The sequence below is a fragment of the Homarus americanus genome, unplaced genomic scaffold, assembly GCF_018991925.1.
Source record: "Homarus americanus isolate GMGI-L3 unplaced genomic scaffold, GMGI_Hamer_2.0 scaffold40565, whole genome shotgun sequence".
Classification (NCBI taxonomy): Eukaryota; Metazoa; Arthropoda; class Malacostraca; order Decapoda; family Nephropidae; genus Homarus; species Homarus americanus.
The window spans coordinates 1332776-1353753 of NW_024735503.1; the positions used below are offsets into that span (position 1 = coordinate 1332776).

At 36.3% G+C, this 20978-nt stretch overlaps 1 protein-coding gene across 1 annotated transcript in view; it reads left to right on the plus strand.

The window, feature by feature from the left end:
* The window catches only part of LOC121871138 (semaphorin-1A-like), a 55181-nt gene extending 34203 nt beyond the window's left edge, over nt 1–20978 (plus strand). Inside the window, exons 5-18 of the mRNA XM_042373281.1 lie at nt 1245–1352; nt 4889–4976; nt 5162–5266; nt 5551–5784; nt 5922–6124; nt 6353–6498; nt 7004–7138; nt 8600–8770; nt 10013–10143; nt 11110–11157; nt 12134–12238; nt 12993–13202; nt 17179–17374; nt 17534–20978. Coding sequence (XP_042229215.1) covers nt 1245–1352; nt 4889–4976; nt 5162–5266; nt 5551–5784; nt 5922–6124; nt 6353–6498; nt 7004–7138; nt 8600–8770; nt 10013–10143; nt 11110–11157; nt 12134–12238; nt 12993–13202; nt 17179–17374; nt 17534–17702 — 2049 coding nt within the window. The 3' untranslated portion in view covers nt 17703–20978. The remainder of the gene's footprint in view (nt 1–1244; nt 1353–4888; nt 4977–5161; nt 5267–5550; nt 5785–5921; nt 6125–6352; nt 6499–7003; nt 7139–8599; nt 8771–10012; nt 10144–11109; nt 11158–12133; nt 12239–12992; nt 13203–17178; nt 17375–17533) is intronic.

The following is a 20978-nucleotide window of genomic DNA, read 5'->3' on the forward strand; positions in this document are numbered from 1 at the left end:
TAATGTAATCTGTATGTTAATTTAACCCCGCTAATGCCTAATAAACTTGATAGCGACAATACATCCCTATAAATACTGTGAACTAACATCCCTGAATATCTGAACCTTTTTTTTCAAATAATTTAGTGAACACATTGGACCTTGGTTTGTGATAATTGACGTCAGATTTAAAAACGCCTTTTTGTTCATAATGTCCCCTAATTGCAATAGTTTAACCCTCCGCAAGTAAGTCTTCGTGGTTTTAAAAAGTGTGTTAACTCAAGAAACTAGTAATAACGAGGTTCTTTCCGCACCCTACGGGTTTCTCATCACTGGGACAAGAGAAACGTGGTGCCCCCTGTTAGTCTGATCACTGCCCTAATGAACACTGATTGTCAAAACCATCCTAATTACTGGGAGAAATTTACTCTCTTGGGCGATCCAGCTAATTAATTCTCTATCAGGGTGGCCGAAAGCCGTGCAAGTTAACTATTTTAATTATGGCCATATAACACGTTCAACTCGGGTGTGAAGTCTGCAACTTAGCATAGCTTAACGTAACGTAATAGCGATATCCCTTGCAGTGGCAGGCATCTATTACCTCTAAGCTAGTAGCGTGCGAAAATCATCTATTCAGAGGAATTAGTGTGAAGCCATCAGGAGCTCTTCTTACTGTCGGGAAATAATGGTTTACTGCCGGAGGAATCTCGACCTCATTACCATATAATGACCGAGGGTCTACTTGGATCGTGCCGCCAGCACCACGGTATCACCATACCTACCACACGAGGTATAATAAGTTTAAAATTCGGTACTTTGTGTGTTTATAGTGATTAGGAATACAAAGAAATTCGTCGTGGTGTTGTGGCACATATTGTAGGGTTTAGTTGACGCATACTCCTGGCTGATTGTTTGGTAGTGTTGACCTGGCGACGGTTACGGTTGAGGATGTGGGCTAATTTTCAATGTTAAGTCAGACACTGGATAAGGCCGATGTGTTCGGAAAGACCAAAGACCGTATTGTACTTGGGTACTTGGGTAACGGAGGAGGTGGATATTATTCGTCTGCCTGCAAGGGAGGACGGGGAGAAAGTACACTAGTGGAGAGAGGCCTCTGTTTTTAATAGTTGAACTGACTTGTGCACGTGTTTGAAGACCTTAGCTGTTAAATTACAACACTGTAACAACAATATTACACAGTTTGGGTGACTGAATATTATTATTTCAATTATGCTTTTATTGACGGTGGCTGTTTCTTTCCCCAGGACGATTGTCAGAACTACATTCGGGTTCTTGCCAAGGAGGGCGAGGGTCAGTTCCTCGTGTGTGGCACCAACGCTTATAAGCCGCTATGTCGCCGATATGCTCAACAGGTAAGCACAAAGATTGTCATTTATATACTTTGGATAAGCACCAAGGCAATCATTCATACAGGCAATGGTAATATGTAACATAAATGATGAATGCTTATTTACACGTTGCAAAATTAAGGCTCAACATTTATGCATTAAGTTCCATCAGGTAAGGGTGCCATGGAGTTAATTAGTACTTCCTGATTTCTTTTATCTGGTAACAGTGGATTAAATCAAAACCACGCAAACTTGGATTTGGGTTAAATAATAATGCTGCAGTATCTTTACAAGTCCCAATATCCAGTTTTAATTAAATAGTTAAATGTAGCCCTGGTAATCATTTTCTTTGATATTGTATTTATGAAAAAGTTAGGTCATAAAGTAAGAAGCTCCTACACTTCAATTCACATACTGTGCCATGATACCGGTGGTGCGAGATGTCATTCTCCCAGAACGAAACGTGTCGAGCTCATAGTTGAAAAGAGGAACCCGCCACCCTCCCTCCAGGTCCTAACTCTTACATTGTTGGTAAAGTGAGCACGAGGGATTTTATTATCTCCTCAGTATTATGGTCATGAGTGAATGATGCGCAGATAGGATATCGGGAATCAGAGTTGCTATGATAGTGATGGAGTGACTGGTCAACCTTATCGTAATTGTGGTGGGTCAAGATATTATAATTAACTATGGGATCCATTCTACATGATTTGGGACGGAATTAATTTTTGTAAAACGCAATGAAGGGTGATTGGTAGTTCTCTGGCCTTCTCCTTGAACATAGTGATGGCTGGTGGGGGTTTTAAGCCTAGCTATTCCTTAATATCACAGTTTTAAGGCTAATTAAACGCCCAGTTTCCTTTGCGTCTACATTCAATATACTGTACATTCTTTGTGGCCCTTGTTTCTGCTTCCTCTGCTTGACTAGACGGCTGGAGGCTAAAGCAAACATAACGCGTTAGATAAATTAATTTTCACATGCTGTAACTTTTTTGAACATTTATAATCTTTTAGTAATGCCTTTTTCTGTTTTCATTTAAATATAAAATATTGTTTATTATCAAGATGCAAGATTGAGTATTAGCCGTCATCACTTATATTTTGGTGACACGCATGGAGTCTAACCTCATCTGCATGGCCTCACTATAAACCCAACCGTCATTGCTGTACTTTGTTTCCCCCAATAGTCTTCTCGTGCCTTCACTCTGTATTATTAGAGGTTTTAATGTCCCCACGTTTTTCTGCGGCGAGTACACGGATGGTAGCCTGTGTTTGCACCCTCTTAAACAAGTCTGGCAGGACCCTCTCTACAGTCTGCTCGTGTCTGCTATAGCGGCGTTCCCTCTTAAGAAATATTACACTGATTTTTAATAAATTGTGATAATAGAAATGGCGTAGCGCATTTACAACATTGACCTGACTGACCTTGGAGAACCGTAACCTGGTTGCCTGACCTCCTGTCGATACTTCCCCTGTAAATCATGGAGGGAGATGGATTGGAAAAAATTAGATTGAAATTTTCTATAAAATGAATACCGTAAGACACTTAGAGAGAGTCTGATTATTTTTTTTAAAGCAGAATTCGAATATACATTAAGTCTGCTAAACTGGTTAAAAGATAGAACGATTAACATGTAAGAGAAAGGGGTATGGTAAAATGATTGTAGTGGAAAACAAAGGGAACCATTTATTGAACTACTTTTGTTCGCGAAGGAGCGGTGAAAATATGTGTAAGATAATAGTCACCACCACCTGAGTAGAAAGGATAATTGGTATGCCTTCACTTTGAAACTGACCGGCCATTACCCTCCATGGCTGGGTGTCTGTCACGAGTTGTTTCACCGCCACAAAAGACGGCAATATTGAAGAGGGAGGTGGTCATTTGGGGAAGACAAAGACTTAACAAAGTGGGTCATTGGAGGGGCTGTCCAAGTGGCTCTGGCACCTTTGTTGGGCCTGAACATTTTGGCACCGATCGCCGCTTTCCCCTCTTTCACTGTCTCTATCTAAACCTCCACTGACTATGAATCCTGCCGTGCATTATGTACCCTGGCCTTCATTTTTTTTTATTATTTATTCCATTGACTGAGTACTGTATATGAAAGCCTGTCTTGTTTCGGTAAAGTTTCAGAATACATTAGTTTTTATGCCATTTAAGGCCTTACGAATATATCTGCGACGTATCTTCAGTCGCCGAGATAAAGTATTTGTTTTAAGGTTTCTGGAAAAAAGTCATAATGTTGGTGAGGTGACTTTTCTGTAACCTTCTTTTCCTGTTACTTTTTTCCTAGATTCGATTTAAGCTCCTTTGTCCAATTTATTAAACGATATTAGGTAATGGTTTTCCATTTTGTGTCATATTTCTAGGTAAGTTCTTTATACCTGCCATCATTTTCTCCAGTTACTTTGATATCCAAGCTTCTTAAAATGCATTATTAGTCAAGCGATTTCTGGTTGCTAGTACACATAACCAGATATCTGAGATGGTCGCTGGCCGAGGGGTCGAAATTGAAAACAACAAAATTTTTGAACCAGTAAGCCTAAAAACACGAGTGAACTATGAACTTCAACTAATTTTGGGGTGAAAATTGATTAGAGTGGTTATTTTGAGGTTTTAAGGTCATCGTAAGGGTAAAAAATCCATACTAGATGTCAAAATGGGTCAAAATTGACATACCTGTATTAGAATAACACAATTTTCATTGATCATGGCTGAAAATCGGTGGTATGAGCTCTGCAGCCTCTACGTCATCATCCTCAAAATTAAGGGGATTAGCAATGAGAATTGACACCATGTCCAGCGGCATCATCTCCGGATGTGTTGATTTGAATTCCAGTCCCTCTGCTCCCTGAACCCAGCCATGTAAAGTCAGTTCTGGTAGGTGGGGCTCCAGCGACCTCCTCCATGGCGGGGTTAAGGTCGCCTACAACCTCTCATGCGTTAGCTCTTTGGCAAGGTTTTCCAACAGCTTGACGGTCTCCAATAGAATTTTGCCTCGACAGACCTCATACTGCTGGAGCAGAAGTCGCTCCAGTGCTTCAAGCAAGGTGTTGAGCACATAGCGGCAAAGGTTATAGTGCTTGTCACTCGGCACTGCTCATCACCACTTCCTTCCATGGACTTCCAGATGGCACCCCAATACGCACTGCTTGTGTGAGAGACGCCAAGTCTGATGAACGTTTTGGGGCTTTTCTCAGGGCATTGCCACGTAGTAGCAAATTTTGTGTGTTTTTAATGATTCAATACTTCTTACCGATTATTGAAGACTTCCTTTTGTGTGTTTTTAATGACTCCGGTAATTTAAACTTGCTACCTAAAGATCTACTCTGTAGGATTTAGCTATACAGTATTTACTTTTTGAATGTGAAAAATGCATACTGTATTAATGTTCTTTGCTTCTTTTTTTCACGGTATGCACTTTGCATTTTTACCCTGTGCTTGTTTAGAGAAGGGCTGTGGTCACCAACCCTCCGATATGTGGGCGGTACTTTGATTGTGTGGACACTATTTTGAATGTATTGATAGTGTAATGGTGTTAATAGTCATATTATGTCCACAGTCTGATGGCAGCTTCAACTTTACTGAGAGTACCGGTGCCGGCCGCTGCCCCTACGACCCCCGTCACAACTCTACCTTCGTCTATGTTGGTGAGCGACCCTGACTTCCAGATTACCAATTTGTAAATACTGGCCAATTATGGTGACCTGATATTAATATTTTGTTTTCATTAATTCTCTCCCCTTCTCTTACTCTCATACAGTACTGTACTTAAATTTAGAGAGTAATATGGTAGGTATAGTATTGACTTGACTTGAACATTTACTTTTTCCAGACGGAGAACTGTACTCTGGAACAGTAGCAGACTTCCAGGGCACGAATCCTCTCATCTTCAGATCTCCCTTGAAGACCGATCATAATGACTACAAACAATTAAATGGTACCTTAATATTTCTTTATTAAAATATGCATCCTTAACTTCATTTAACAACTGGAGGGGTTTCAAACTCTCTGGCACCTATATTATTAAATGTTTGTCATGATGCCTTTCCCAAGAATATGAAATTACATTTATTCAGAATTGCAGGAAAATATAAAAATTTTTAGTTACTTATATTGTAGTTATTATATTTATTAGACTATGTAATTCAAATAAATCTTAATTAATAGCATTGCCATAAGTGCTTTATTAATTTGTAATTGTTTAATTTTTTCTTCCTTTAGCACCTGATTTTGTGCACTCATTTGACTATGGAGACTTTGTCTTCTTCTTCTTCCGGGAGACTGCAGTCGAATACATGAACTGTGGAAAACGTGTATACTCTAGAGTAGCTCGTGTGTGTAAAGGAGACAGAGGTGGTGGACAGCAGCGGTTTAAGTTGTCATGGACTTCTTTTCTTAAGAGCAGACTCAACTGCTCCGTCCCAGGGGACTACCCCTTCTACTTTGATGAAATCCGTGAGTTTAGAAAAATACTTAGTATTTATATATATATATATATTAAATCAAGATAGATTGCAATTATGCCTTCATGAGTCTATACCTTTTTATTAATTTCTTATAGGTACAGTACTAATTATACTCTTGTACATCAGAGTCGACGACAGATGTCATCTCCGGCGTGTATGGTGGCGAAAGTCATGAAATCTTATATGCAGTATTTACAACGCCTCCCAACTCAATCCCAGGGTCAGCTGTGTGTGCATTTTCTGTGCGCTCTATTTTAGACACTTTTGAAGGATCCTTTAAGGAGCAAGAGACCTTAAACTCCAACTGGTTATCAGTCCATCAGTCTAAGGTACTGTAACCATTACCATTCATCTTGGTAAAAGAAATGATTTAGTTATGTATGAGATAATGGCTGTTGGTTTTGTATACAATTATTTTCTTGGAGCTGTGTGGGAAACCATGTAAAGTACACCATGTATATTTTCTGTATTTAAAAAATATATACTGTATGCAATACTCGATAATTTGTCACTCTTTTTATTTATTGAGATGTTTATACAGTGTCTGTCTATTACAGGTGCCAGAGCCCCGTCCTGGTAGTTGTGTTGAAGACAGTCAGACATTGCCCGAGTTCAACATTAACTTTGCCAAGACTCATCCACTGATGGATGAAGCTGTTCCAGCCTTCTTTGGCCAACCTCTCCTCATGAAAGCTTCATTTGAGTAAGTGTCCAAATTTAAAAAAAGCCAGTTCACCTCCTGGCATATCGAGGAAAGTTTTGTAGGTAATGTACTTATAGAAAAGTTCTAAATTTGTATGTACAGATAAATATAGTTATACTGAATTATATAATATAATTTTGATTTCAGAATGTGAACTGTATTTAATTTTGTTTGCAGGTTACTGTTATAAATTTATTATTGTTGAGTAGATTGATTTGTTGAAAATGTAATGTAACAGAAAAAGAAATAATACTGCACAGTATTGACAAAAATACGATCAACGAATGATATCTCTTAACCCATAGATTGATCACATAAGGGTTACGGTTGAGGATTTTTCTTACCACTAGTGAATGAAATGATGATCAGTTTGTCATACATTAATGTAGAAAACACTAATCCCATCCAATTTAATGAGAGGTTTTGAATTTATTTTTTGCTTGTGTGTATTTTCTTTATCATTGGTATATTTTACTCTGAATCTAAGTGTTTCTTGTGATTCCAGTTACCGTTTCTCAAAGATGGTGGTTGACCCACAAGTTACTTTCCTGGATGGCAAGACTGTTGATGTGCTCTTCATAGCCACAGATAATGGAATAATCTTCAAAGCCATCAACACACTTGCATCAGAGGGTATCAAGTAAGTTTTTTCTTAAGTGGACTTTATTTGTAATTCCTGCTTTGTGGCTTTGTGATTTTATTTGAAAATTGTCACTGTTTGAAAATATTTAATGCAATTTTTGCCATAAATTGTTTCAGTTTCATAAGTCTTTGCCAAACTAGATCATTAATGTCTCTCATGGTCATCAATATGAATGTAATTTTACATAGAGTTTTGTGGCTTACCAGTATCTTCCAAACATTGTTAGCACCAGTTTGCTAATGAGCAGAACTGTGTATAACTTTTGGAAATAGTTACTGTATTTAAATTTGTATGTGCTTTGTATGAGGTTATTTTTAAGAACTTGGATTATGTTACCATGTGTAAATGATTAGTTTTGGGATACTGTACCTTACTTTTTATTTTGTAGGTTATAGCAACACTTTTACAATGCTGTACCTATTGTTATGACACTACATGGGAAGTAATGTACAGTAGCTAAAACAACTATCTGTGCATACTTTGTGGGAAACAATAGGAGACCATGGATGATAAATTTTTGTATATGAGGGCTGTCACTAGTCACATGTAAAATTTCGGAGCACATTGACCCTCACCTGCACAGATAGTTGTTTTAGCTACTGTACACGGGATCCTTTTCAGTGAATGAGGTTTAATTCTATTGGATCTTGTTTATCTCTTGGGAAATATAGGCATGCTTCCGTGGTCCCCATTAATTCTTGCATAACCCCTGAAAATATTTTCATTTATAAGAATTTAAAGCTTCTAAAGCCCAAAAATTATTATCCTATACTTCTACAGCCCAGCAGGCAGCCCATCCCTCCTAAACCCACAACAGCAATATTCACATTGCTTTGACCAAGTTGACAGAACTGTTGCCTTAATGTACAGTATATGTAACTCATAACTGTGGATGTGGTGATGGAGTGGATATAGTGCTCACCTCCTGTACTCAGGGTTGCTGGTTCATGCCTAGGGTACCCCCAGTCCATTCAGCTGTGATTGGGTACCTAACTTTACAGTTGGGGAAGTAAAGGTGGTCAAGTGTAGAACTGGCCTCATTGCTGCCATGTGTACAGTGTGCTGTACTTGCACAGCTCAAGGTGGGCTGTCTATTCTATGAGACCCATTTCTTTTCACATTATAACCAGATTTTTACTTGTCTGTTTTAAGTTATTGAATCTACATTGGAAAGTTAAATAAAGAATGGAGTACTGTAGTCTTTTTTTTTTTTTTTACTGTCTGCACAGTATTGAATTTGAGAAGGTCTGGATCACATTAGCCAGAGAAATAAGATCTGTGGGAGGAAAGTGAATCCCAACATTTCATAATATCTAAAGTGCTCCCAAGGGCAGAAGATGGTACCTGCTGTATTACCCAAGAGCATACAGTACAGTATATATATTTTTTACTATTTAGGATAAGCAAGCATTCATGATAGTGTAGAGCCATATATTAATTTTTCTGGTTTATTTGCAGCAACATTGAGCCTGTGGTGATTGAGGAGATCAGAGCATTTGAGGACTCTGTTCCTATTATGAATTTACAAATTGCACAGCAAGCTGGGGGAGAAAGCAAGCTTATTATTATCACAGATGACGAAGTGAAGTCAATTCCTCTACACCGCTGTCACCGAGCCACCACTTGCAGGTAAGATCATCTCTAGTGTATATTAATTCAAATCTCCAAAGGATAAACAGGATTTTGTATCAACTTATGCATATGGAAAATTAATATTGTGATAGCTTTGTAAATGTCATTCTCTTCTCCAGTACAATACTGTACTGTAAAGGGTGCTCCAGAGTCATTTTCATATTCCGTACAGAACTCTTTGTACCTTTTATTTCAACAGACTCATGTACTGAATTTAGTACTTTAATGATTATACAGGATGGCATAGCAAAAAAATTTCTGTATGCTGTACTTCACTATTATTGTGCCTGTATAGCTTTAACACCACAGTACAGTACTTTAGAAAACTAGCAGAAGTTTTTGAGGTGAGGACAGTACTGTACTTATAAACTAAATTTAAAGAAGTTATCCAGCAGAGGTTTTGGAAATTAGTTCTTAAGACCGTATTCACAGTTGACATACCCAACAGTAAGTCCAACCATCTCTAATCCAAACTGCATGTAGGGAGACGTTATTCAAGAAATGCTTCAGGCACTACGATGGGTCAGGGTCCTGATCCACTGGGTAGGGCTACCAACTTTTGCAAATCGGCTGGATGGCCCACTATTGCCACAACCCAGGCATATAGTACATCAATAATAGTTCCCTCAAATACATGCCCCCAAAAAAGTGTATCAACACAAAAAAAATGTTTTACATCATATGACCAAACGAACATAAAAGAGTTCAGAGGATGTCAATGTGATATAGAAATTATTATTTTCTGGTGTTTGTGAGGTTTGTTTTGAAGGTTATAATTCACTGGGTGTTGGCCACACTGGGATGGCTGGTGGTTGGTTTGCCACGAGTCAGCTGTCACAACATAGCGAGGGAAATATGGATAGCTTTGAACGTAGTGCATCTTTCAATGTATATGAACAAGACTTTGTCATCAACAAACTCATTTCCTATCAGTTTTGAATATATTCTATCGCAGTACAATACTGTATACAGGGTACTGTACTGTATCAAAATTTGGAGGGTAAAAATTTTATTATATTCATTGGGACTGCCATTGGGCAGGTACCCCCCTCCCGATGAATTGTTCCAACAATCCCAGTAGGAAACCTGACCCACCTGAACTGCCTTTGGATCTGCAGGCATCTCTGAATAACCACACAAGACTGTGTTCCCGATTGGTCGGGTGGTGTAACGACTGTGAATAAGGCCCTTTGATTATATGAAGTTATGCAATTTGATGTATTGTTCCTGTCTTAACAGTGCTTGTGTTGGACTACAAGACCCTTACTGTGCCTGGTATGAGGGGCAAAGCACTTGTGGCCCATTAAGTGCTAAACTTACGGGACCTGCCTTACAAAATATCACCGGTAGCCACTTCCCCTGCCCCTACAGTAAGTCATACTAGTTTTTATAGGTACAGTAAATTAATGACTGCCATGTGAAGAATGTATTATAGTTCAATAGGTATATGGTTGATATCATTTAACTTAACTATGGGTAATTTTTTCCATATGGTTAAATACCCATGTTTCCTTGTGTTGTTGTTGTGAATGTCTTAGAATGTGAAATATAGTTTAGTAATATGTTTATGTTTTCCTTAAGTGTTGAATACAGTATACATAATACCTTTTTAATTAATATAGGAACATAACCACTGCAGTGAATGGTGGGGTAAAATTCCCCTTTTAATTTGTCTTTTTTAATAATACTGTACTGTACTGTACTGTACTGTGAGAATGGAACTGTGTGCATTAGTTATTTTGTCAAAATGAGACATAATTATAACCTGCTCTCTGCTTTGTTAAAACATTAACCTTGGGCACCTACCCCACAAGTTTTGTTAAATATTTCTATTGTTACTAAGTTGTGCAAGGCGTAATGTGTTATTGTTTTCTTATTTTGCTACTAAGCTCGGTTTCCTTTATAAGTTGTCTGTAGCATAAAACTATTATTAAGATGCCCTGAACTCATTTGCTAGAAAATTTCTAAGAACATAAGTTTTGTAGCAGAGTTAACAGATTTGTTATTTTTGCTTTGCACAGACACACTTGTTAAGAAAAACCTCTTGATATTCAGCTCTGTGTTTGATCCCCTCTTGTTGCTGTTAATGCATTATGTAAATATTATGCAAGCACAGTCTGTCTACTTAAGTTGATACTCAAGAATTTATCTTTAGCTATAACAGAATTTGTAATATGCATCATCAAACTCAATACAACTTATGTAACAGTTGTTTATGTTCATATTTAACTTGTTATAATAGTACTGTATCTGATAACTAGTCATAGGTAGAGAATGTCCTGTAGCCAACATTGTCTTGTTGCATCTGTGCTTAGCATGGCCACGCTTTATTACAGGCGCTGAGAATGAAGTATACAATCCATCCACCCAGATACAAACAACGGGTAAGTCTGAAACTTATTGTTTTCCAAACCATGTTTGGGTCACATCTTGCTCCATATACAATATGTGTCACTGATGTCTTTCAACTTTTCAGCAGTGTTATATTTTACATAGAACATTTATCATGCGCACTAATTTGTTTGTTGTTTATAATTATTAAACTATTTTTAGTAATTTATGTGTAATGTATTTACAATATACGAGCTGTATCTCCATTAATATGCGACACTGCATTCTTATGTTTATCATTTATTAAAATTTGTATTGTTTGTTCTGATTACTATACTCAACCTGTTTTCCACTGCACATTTCACATACAGCTCACTTAGATCTCTGTTTAAGCACCAGTATTTGCACATATCACAAAACCTTTTCCTATTTACTTGACTTGTGCATTTGCCACCAAGCACCACAACCCAGCCTCATTACCTTTTATTATCTAACAATAGAATTGCCCAAGCTGTTCACTAAATGTTAATTCATACTCATAGTTTCATGTGAAATTCACTCGATATTTTCACATTTGTGGAGTTTACTTTGTATTGCTTGAAAATCAACAAGAAATTTTTAGTTACATAATCCATTGATATAGATAAAAAAAAAACTTTTTTTATTCAGTGAACAATTCCATTACAATATGTTTAATACATACTGTACTTTATCTAGAAAGTTTGATCACAGTAATTACGCTTTTGGACAGTTTAATAACATCATCTTAGCCCTTTTTAATTGACAAGTGCTGATCCATGTTAACCTAACGATCCATTGAAAAGTTCTTGACATGTACTGAAATTCATATCATTGGCAACATTTAGGAGTTTTATGGTGAATTAGAGCATTCATAGCTCAGGCTGTGATGGCTGGTGATGTAGAGATCTTGAGGAGTACACTCCAAAATTATTAGTCACCATAATATAAAGGAAATACTATTTTATGGGATTCATCTAATTGTCCATTTGGGTTATGCTCCGCTCACAGAGGCTCCAAGCCTTCCAGAGGTGGAGACGTGTGCCCCATGTGTCTGTCCTGAGCCTCCTCCCTCCTCGCGTCCACCCCCTGTTACTGAAGTTATCCCCACAGAGGGTCAGTTTTGCAGCACGGTAACCTACGTAGTGCCATCTCTTATGATCTCCTTTCTTTGTATTCTAAAAAATAAGTAACAGTTTATTTCTTATATTGACTTTAGTATAAAGTACAGTAATACTGTTTGAGTATTTATAGTTTTCATGTGCATACTAAAGAAAATTTAAACCAAAAACAAATCCTGAGGAAGATTTTGATACATGGCATTATGGAGACAGATGTTCTGCTCACAATTTGAACTGAGTACTAATGAGTTGGAATTATAATTTCAGGTGGAAAATGAAAGTAAATCATAGGTCTTCCATACCATACTAACCCTGCATGAATGTGCTTATGTGGTATTATATGCCTGAGAATCTTCATTTACTGATAATCCTTCCTCACTCTCTTGTGCTACCAGCTCAAGAACTCTACTGTACTTCACAAACTTCTCATGGACAACAACAGCATGGGCTTTTCAGGTTCCAGAACAAGGGTTGAAAGAATTTATATAAGCCATTCCTGTCATATGAATTTCTTATATTACTGATTTCATTATGCCAAGTAATCATGTTGTAATATTGTCAGTTTGACTGTACCCAAGTGTTCATTTGATGCCACAAGAATGTTCTTTAAATTATTTCTTTACTGCAGGGTTACCTTTTTTCTTGCATGTCGGTGATGGAATCTATCCCAGGCTTTCAGTTTTCTGTTGCTTCTTGCTGAACTTTAAAGTTTAATGTCAGTCTGACCCCCTGACCCTTTGTACCTGCAGGGTCTGTGGATCATTCAACCATTTACGATCCACCCTTGGAGGAGGATAACCCAACCTTCGATAATAAAATCCCTCCGCTGTCACCAGGAAAGGACAACATTATTCCCAACAACAATGTTCCACATGGTGTGTCCGATGATGGAGAAATATCCAATGATATCCTCCCCGGCAAGGAAGTTGGCATCGCTTATGCTGAAGGAGGCATTACTGGTAAGCCTAGTCCACAATACCTAACAGGCAGGTCATGGGATGACATCACTAAACAATTCCTAATATGGGCTTGAACAGAACCTCACTTTGGGATGATGTTTAGTAATCCCAAAGATATTTTAAGCCCATATTAGGATTTCTTTGTGTATTTAACTTAACACCTACATGTTTAGAGACCCCCTACTACCCCTTTCCATATAACACAGTGGACTGACAAAATCAGTACAAAATGTTGTGGGTCCTGTGAAATCTTTAGTTTCCCTCCCCATGCCTTTGGATGCAAATTTCTTTTGTCTCCCTGACCAGCTGTTAGTTGCCTGCCCTGGCCCGACCCTCACTCTCAACACTGACCTCTGACTGTTGATCTTAAATTGCACAAATGCCTTTGTGTGTTGCAAAACTTTCTTCACTGCTTTAAACTTTTTTTTTTATTTGCTAATATTTTCTGTGTTAATGTAGTCATGTGCATACTAACCTAAGTTTTGAAATAATGTGCACCTGTATTTGTAATAGTGCATGTACATATAATTTGGGGGTTTTGTAGATGCTTTCACTGACTATGAGCTTTTTAAAAATGCAGAAGCACATAATGCTTTAGGATTACAATACCTGTAGTCGCTTATAGGCACATTGCACTTCACTTCATGCAAAAAGAAAATCAAGAATTATAGTCTTTGAAATATTGATGCCTTTAGTCTTATGGAGTACAGTACATTATTATACACTCACCCACTCACATTTAGAAATAGAAGTTAATGCAAATCACCTAATGAATAACAATATGTAGAGCTATTGATTATAAATAAAATATTTTCACTGCATGGCTTTTTTTACATACAGAAAGATGTAGTACTAAGCATTCCAGATAATAAACAATATTACTGTATTTGAAAGACACTAAAATTACTGCGACTTTACCCTGGACTGGACTATGGGACTGATAGTGCTTAGTAATGATGACTACAAGAGAACTAGTGTATTATTATTATAGCAAATTTGTTTTAGATTTGGATATTGTAATTAGAGTATTAACTACATTTGTGAAGAATGTGGAATTTTTCACAAAAAGATTAATTAACCATTTCATTAGATATCTGCATGATGAATTTTGTGTACAGCTCATTTTTTTTCTGTAATTGAGTGTTACATTTAACATGATGAACTTTGGGATTGAATAGCTTCTGATGTTTTATGTGTGTGATTTACTGTTTTCATTTTTATTTTAGTCTGTTGTTCTTTCCTTCTGCCTGCCTTTATCTGTTGCGTCTCTCTTTATTAGCTTCATTAAGGATCCAGTGTATTGTCTTCCAGTCTAACAAATTACTCTTGTGTTTTGAGTGTAGCTGTAGGCCCTGATTACCTACTCATTTTTACCTCCATTTTTGAATGTAGCTCATTAACCACCAGCGACCAGTGCCAATTTCATTAATGTTTCTTGCGCTCCTCCGTCTTATGCCACCACGTTATTATGTTTAGCAATAAACTGTATGGAAGTAGATTGATGATTGTAGCTACTTCTATGTCACTATCTGTAAGTATGAAAATATTATAATACTGTATATTGTATTATGATTTCTGAAGTTCAAGAAAGTAGAGATTTTTAAACCTTGAAGTATTGTACTTTTTTTTTTAAGTTTCAAAAAAGATACTGAACTAGAATTTCTAAAATGCTGCTATTAAGCATGAATTTTTTTTATTTGTGACAGGATATCAAGCCTTCAGTTCTCAATAATTGCTTTGCAGTGAAAATTTATTTTGCATAAGCAGTGCCAACTTTCTCTACTGTAAACTAAGTTCCATGCTACCATGAAATATGCACTGCTTAGCATGGGATGCACATCTGCTCCACAATTTTAAGCTAAATTTATAACAGTTGGTGGTGATGGTTGCTTTTGTTATGTATCTTTTGCCAATATTGTTTTCTTTTTTTCTTTTCTTTTACATTTATGGGCCAATAGAATAAAGTTGAAACATGAATCAAAGGCAAGGCAGGCAGAATGGACTAGGCTTATATTCTTTATTCTAATTCATTAATATAATTTGTTGAAAACTGCTTTACAGATTTTCTTCTTCATTATAGAGATGGAAGGAGAGGTCACAATCCAAGATACATATGCTCAAAACTTGAAGATCTTCTGGGTTGATAATAAAATCCTTAACTGTCATATATTGTTTATTTTCAGATCTATTATGATACTGTATTTATTATGTAGTATATTATATGTAATTATTTTAATCAATATATTGCTTTCATAACATTCATTTTTACACATTGTGTAGTGACAATTATTTACAATCTTTGTAAGGCCTTGTGAATGCAATACCCCATTCCTGTATGCAGTAACAGGCTCCTTCATACTGTACTTTATAGGAATCATATAAGTTCATATGATCCCCTTTACTGTACGTATTTGTACAATTCATCTTAAAATTTTTAGGAGTCACTGATAAAAGAAAATTATACAATAGAATGTTAATTTCCAGGAGGAAACTACAGATTTTGAGGTTATAATTTATGGGGGAAAAGGGATTTATTCCCTGTTTGCAGGCCATCCAGTTGGATATGGCCTTGGCTTTGAACTACCTTTACAATTTTGCATTTTTCACTGATAGTTTGGGCACATTACATCCTCTTTGTAAATCAGAGAGATGTGGAAAGCATCTTAGTTAGTACAGAAGCCTTTGTACTAAGTACTGTACAGTACTAAGTGGTGATACCAGGAAATAAGTGAATTTAGCCACACAAACAAATGTTAGAAAGCATAAGATAGATTCTTATGTCCATGACAGATGTGTTGATAAGCACCGAGAGGAAATTAGAAAATATTTTTCAGTAGATTTACTACTTTCAAATTTTTTGCTGAAGGGTTTTTTTTTTACTCCGATATTATTCATGGTTCTGAGATTATATCCTTATGCAGTAAATTAAATGTACAGTATTTAATAAATTACAGACAATATTAAATTGTTGTACTGTAGCTTATATCAAACCCAACCCAGTACAAAAAAGAAATAACATCATTTTTCATTACTGTATACTTAGCTTGTCCCAAAGCCTAAGAAGTAAAGAGAGATGTATATAGCTGCTCCCCGACTTACGATGGGGGTTAGGGACCGACATCCAGGTCGTAAGTCAAAATGGTCGTAAGTCGGAAATGCTTAAATAATACACAGAAAATCTAAAATGGGGTCTCTTTTTCTTCTCAGCACCACAAAACACTCATTTTTAAGCTTGCCAGCTATTTTAAAGTGAATTACAGATGAAAATTTTGTCTGTGTACTGACTTTGGGACTCGAAAATACGTAATTTGACAAAATTTTGTTACGACTGAGGCAGGTCGTAAGTGCGGGTGGACGTAAGTCGAGTAGGTCGTAAGTCAGGGAGGAGCTGTACTGTACAACTACCACCAGTATAGGTCAGCATCCACAATCAGAATAAGTTTTATGCTTGTTCGTATCATATGGAGCAGATAAGAATTAGATTAAATTTAGTCAAAGTAGTTTTTGATTGTCATTACCCTGGATGCTGTAATTTGCGTAATTGAGAAATTAAACCCTGAGAAATTTTTCCTTAAATATTTCCTTAATGACAATTCTATTTGATATTCCCCTTGACTGTCAGACAACACAGTATCAAAAAGCATGAAAATAGTGAAAAGCCTTTCATATACAGTACTGTACTGTACTTTGATGCTTGTTGTGCTGTCTCCCTTTGTCTTTTTAATCTAAAGGTATTGTTCTTCAGCTGTGATGACACTGCATATACTTTTGCTATTTGGTACACTTTAAATTCAATAGTTTATACATGACTTCTGTGTCCTGCAGGTGCATAGCAGTTAATCATCGAACCAGTGTGTAGTGTTTCTTCAGTAGACGCAGGCCTAAACTAGATGGATTTCACTTAATCCATTCTTACATCTGGTATATCCAGCGTTGAGTGCTTAAAGGTTATTAATATATTTTTTTATACCTTCAGGTCCAGTAGTTGGAGCTTCACTTGAGGGTCCACCAATCTACTCTGCTGAAACTCTTGCCATTGCTGTCACCACTGCCTGTGTTGCTGCCCTCGTCATTGGCTTTATCTCGGGCTTCCTCTTCTCCCGCAAGTGCCGAGGAGATGAATATGCTCACACATACTCAGAGACGCCTTACTTGGACTCAAAACTCAATAAGTGGGTAACTAAGCCTAATGTTGAAATGCAGTATACTGTATCTTGCATCACTTGCTTGACTTAATGAAAATAGTTGAAGCAAATTATAATGATCGGATACTGTACTACCAAATACCCCCTGTAGTTTGGTTTTATTATTCACTTTTTTTTTTTTTTCAGAAGAGACAATTTAGTACCTTCAGCGGACCCAAACATGTATACGGCCAACAACAAACAAATCAACAATCTAGTGACTAACTACAATCCCAAGAATATCAACGGCAAGTCCAACACCAACACCACAACGGACAGCAAGCTGCTCAAGCCTGCCAAATGTGCCTATATTTGAATGGGAGGGATAGTCATGCCTTGTTGTTGGCCCTAGTGTTTTTATTTTAATTTTTACTACGGACAGGCCTTAGCATCGGCATTTGCTTAGGCTTGTTGCATATGGTCTGAAATTGTCATGATGAGAAAATTTGTGTAGTAAGACACAAATACCTCACTTCCCCTCTACACAATCTGAAAGGATGTTGTGTATCATTGAGGAAGTTCTGAGGTTAATTTCTTTTCAATATTTTGACAATGGATGATCCTTGCCATCTGTACAGCTCAGCTTGTCGTGAATAAAGAAAAAAGAAAGAATATTTAAAAAGTGTGAGGGATCACTTCTGTTCTGCATGATACTAGTTCTTGTTGACAGGTTTTTGATATGTTGGACAACAGGTGAACTTGATGGACAAGAATGAGAGAGAAAAGTCAATAAAAGGCTCAGATATTCAATGTGAACTGAGAAAATAGATCTTTCAGATGTAAGACCTTGGTAGCAGCAATTGTTTGGACCCAAGGTATTAAGTGTTGATAATAGAAGAGATTATTGAAAGTGTTGAAGTGTAACATTCCAGTCAGGTGTTTGTGTGCTAGTGGTGGCCCCAGCTGGAACAACAGTTAAATGCTTACCAAGGAAATGATATTTAAGCTGTATGTTAAAAGCAAAAGTGTGCACAAGTGCCAGAAAAAATACTTTATTGATTTCAAGTGACATGCACAGAAAAGGCTTGATGATAAAAATTATTTGGTGGACTGAAGGGCATATCATTTTATTTTGTATGATTATTTTTTTAAGTTGCTGAGACAGGCTTTGGTGTGAGGCAATAATTATTAAGCACCAAGGGAAGAAATCTTCATGCAAAGGAGCAAAATTGTTAAATTGAGGGAGTTTTTACATATTGGGAAGTAATCTTATGAAGTGCAGTGTGAAAACTGCACATTCTCCATAAAGTCAAATGCTGTATTAAATTTTGCATATCAGTAATTAGTGCATTACAAACCTCATTGATTAATGAAAACGTGTGTGTATTGTAGGAATTGTTGGTACAGTAGTATGTGCTGAGCTGGTTACTCGCCATCCTGGATGTTAAAATGTATGTGTGTAATATCTCCTATCTTCCTTGTTTGGCTGTTTGTCACTTCAGCTGCGGTAAGAATGTAAAAGAAGAATATAGCTAATATTATATCAAGTATATTAATCTCATTTATTTCATCAGTTAAGCAGATTGAGTACTTTCAAGAAGAATCAAATTTTTCCCACTGTTATATCAAGAGTTCTTTGATACAAAGCTAAACACTAATGCAGAAAACATTTCATACTGAAGTTAAAATAGAATAGCAAACATGAAAATGTGTGGGAAGGTAAAGCATCAGGTCGTAAATTATACCCAATGTTAGATAATGACATAGCGCATGACTGTGCATCACTGTTGCTGCTGGATTGTACGAATCTGTGAAGGCAACCTAGTGAGACTCATTTGTTTGGCTGATTTAGAAAGATGTAGAAAGGTGCTAACCATAACCTGCATTTTGGCAGATTGTTTTATACTGCATGCATCCCACCTTATAATTATTCAGTATTACTTGTACTTCAATTGACAATGGGTATCTGTTAATGGTCACACATTGACTGAAAAGTTAGTTAAGTGCAGAGAGGATATTATATATGGAAATCATCCTGCCATGTAAAAGAAGTGTTAGGAAACAGCTTAGGTGCCTACATGAGTAGCAAAAAAGAGGATACATTAGGTGTTGCATCTACATAGACGCCTTAACGTTATTTTATGTTAAGCGTTATTACCTGTTTTGACTATGTTTTCTGTATATGTTGTCCCAGAATGTTTGTACATTTGCTACTGCTGTACATATTGAGTGAGAGTTGTGTATGTAAGGATATAACATGAGTACGTTATGGATGTGTATGATAAATGCTTGTGCCTACTGACAAGATGATGAGCTTCCCAGTGACTCTGGCAGTTTCAGAGCAAGGATTAAATAGGAGATGTTGATGCTAAAAATGATAAGACGGCACATACAGAGGTCTTAGATTAATCATATAGAATTGGGTTTCTTCATTATGTTTTTACTCCTTTCAAAATTAAATCTAAAATACATACAGTACCTGTAGATAAAGGTATTTATGTTTGTGCATGTGTGCTTGCTTATATGCATACATAATATGCATGTATGTGTGTGTGTGTGTGTGTGAGTGCAAGTTGTAAACTTGGTAAATATAAAATAAATTCTTTGTTTACCTTGAATTCAGTATGAAAAAATATTACTGTATTTTTTTTTTTACAAAGAAAATGTCATATTTTTCAACCTGTTTCATTCTTGCTCTTTATTAAGAAGCTTTTCATTTATTTTTGCTCCTGATGATATTTACAGCGTCTTACTGATTATTGCTTAATGTTTTTCATCGATTTTGTTGATGTGGGGGCACACAGCAGTCCATTTGTAGATTACATTAAAAGATTTTATAAAATTTTAAATTATGTTAATGTAATGATTAGTTCAAACTGTATAACATTTTCCTTTTTATTAATTTCTGATGCAGGTTACTTTTGAGTTTCCAAGTGTGTATTGGCAGCATTATTCTGTGTGCCCCATACATCTTGAGGCTGTAAACTGTTGACATATTACAACCATATAAAATTTTTAAGAAAGACTTGTCTCATGTAATAATAATATAGATAGGAGTCATTATGGACCAGGAGTTTCATCTTTAGCCTGACAAAGTAGTGCCTTCATGATAATAAAGATGAAATATTAGGAGAACCAAGGCTGTAATGTTAGGATTTAAACTGTTGTTTGTTTTAATTAAAGATGTTATTTTTTTTACTAAATGAAGAATAGTGTGTGCAATATTGGATAAACATTATTTGATTTAAAAACAATCCTAACTAAATTACATTATAAATTTTTCACTTCACTATCAGTTACCTAAAAATTTCCTGACTGTGAGAACGTGATGTATCCTTAGGTATATTTTTTATTCTTGTAGCTTAGCTCTAGGTTTGTCATCCGTTTCTTTATTGTGTCCTGCCCGTCCCATGTGTATATGTTCGGGTCTTATTATACTGTATGCATTTAGACCAGGTCCACCTAATCAGTGCTCATTGTCAAATTTTCAGTCTTAGGCTAGATTTGTATATATATATATATATATAATTTTAGTTGATTTTGTATAGTAATCTGGACCCCTAAATACAGTAATGTAGTACTTTTTACTCAAATGTACATAAATATTGTCAAATAAATCTATGCAAAATTTGTAATAAATAAACAAGATGGA